Here is an 879-nt window from a genome sequence, read left to right on the forward strand (position 1 = left end):
TGCTGGCGCTGGCTGTCCGGCTGGCGCGGGACAAGCAACGCCGCTTCCGAGGTGAGCGGGATGGGGGGGACCCCCCCCCCAATTCCCAGGGGAGATCCCATGCGGGGCTGAGCCGCCTCTGCCCCCAGTCATCGCCACCATGAGGAACGTGGGCAGGAGCGGGGCGCTGGCGGCGGCGGCGGGTTCGGCGCTGGGCCGGACGCTGGAGATCAAGCAGCTGGATGTCTGCGACGAGGGCTCCATCCGCGCCTGCCTCGACGGCATCCCCGGGCGCCACATCGATGTCCTGGGTGAGCCCTGGGACCCCGCTGCTCCCACCGCGTCCCCGCGGTGCCCTGCGGTGGGGAGCCTGGCGCCAAGGACCCTCCGTGCTGGGGACACCCCCGTGCACCGGGGACTGTCCACGCCAAGCACGTCCCACGCTGGGGACCCTTTGTGCGCCCGGTGCTGGAGACCCTCTGTGCCAAGGACACCTCGTGCACCAGGGACCCTCCGTGCCGGGGACATCCTGCACCAGGGACCCTCTGTGCCGGGGACCCCCCGTATACCGGGGACCCTCCTCACCCAGGGTATCCCGTGCTGGGGACCCTCTGTGCACAGGGCGCGGGAGCCCCCCCAGCACAGGGGACGCCCCTCTGATGCCCCGTGCCCACAGTCAGCAACGCCGGGGTGGGCATGGTGGGACCCCTGGAGTGCCAGAGCCTGGCGGCCATGCAGAGCCTCATGGACACCAACTTCTTCGGCCTCGTCCGCCTGGTCAAGGAGGTGCTGCCCGACATGAAGCGACGCCGCGGGGGCCACATCGTGGTCATCAGCAGCATCATGGGCCTGCAGGGTAGGGGGGGGGATACGGGGTGCCCTGGTGGGACTAGCCCCCCC

The 879-nt window shown here is 71.6% G+C and overlaps 1 protein-coding gene across 1 annotated transcript in view; it reads left to right on the forward strand.

Moving 5' to 3' along the window:
* Window positions 1–2: 2 nt before the first annotated feature.
* The window catches only part of LOC104843016 (retinol dehydrogenase 8-like), a gene marked incomplete at its 5' end in the record, with an annotated part of 2,226 nt that continues 1,349 nt past the window's right edge, over window positions 3–879 (forward strand). Inside the window, 3 exons of the mRNA XM_010585706.1 lie at window positions 3–51; window positions 129–290; window positions 656–835. Of these exons, the coding sequence (XP_010584008.1) occupies window positions 3–51; window positions 129–290; window positions 656–835 (391 nt within the window). The remainder of the gene's footprint in view (window positions 52–128; window positions 291–655; window positions 836–879) is intronic.

Source organism: Haliaeetus leucocephalus, unplaced genomic scaffold, assembly GCF_000737465.1.
Source record: "Haliaeetus leucocephalus isolate CR32 unplaced genomic scaffold, Haliaeetus_leucocephalus-4.0 Scaffold110, whole genome shotgun sequence".
NCBI lineage: Eukaryota > Metazoa > Chordata > Aves > Accipitriformes > Accipitridae > Haliaeetus > Haliaeetus leucocephalus.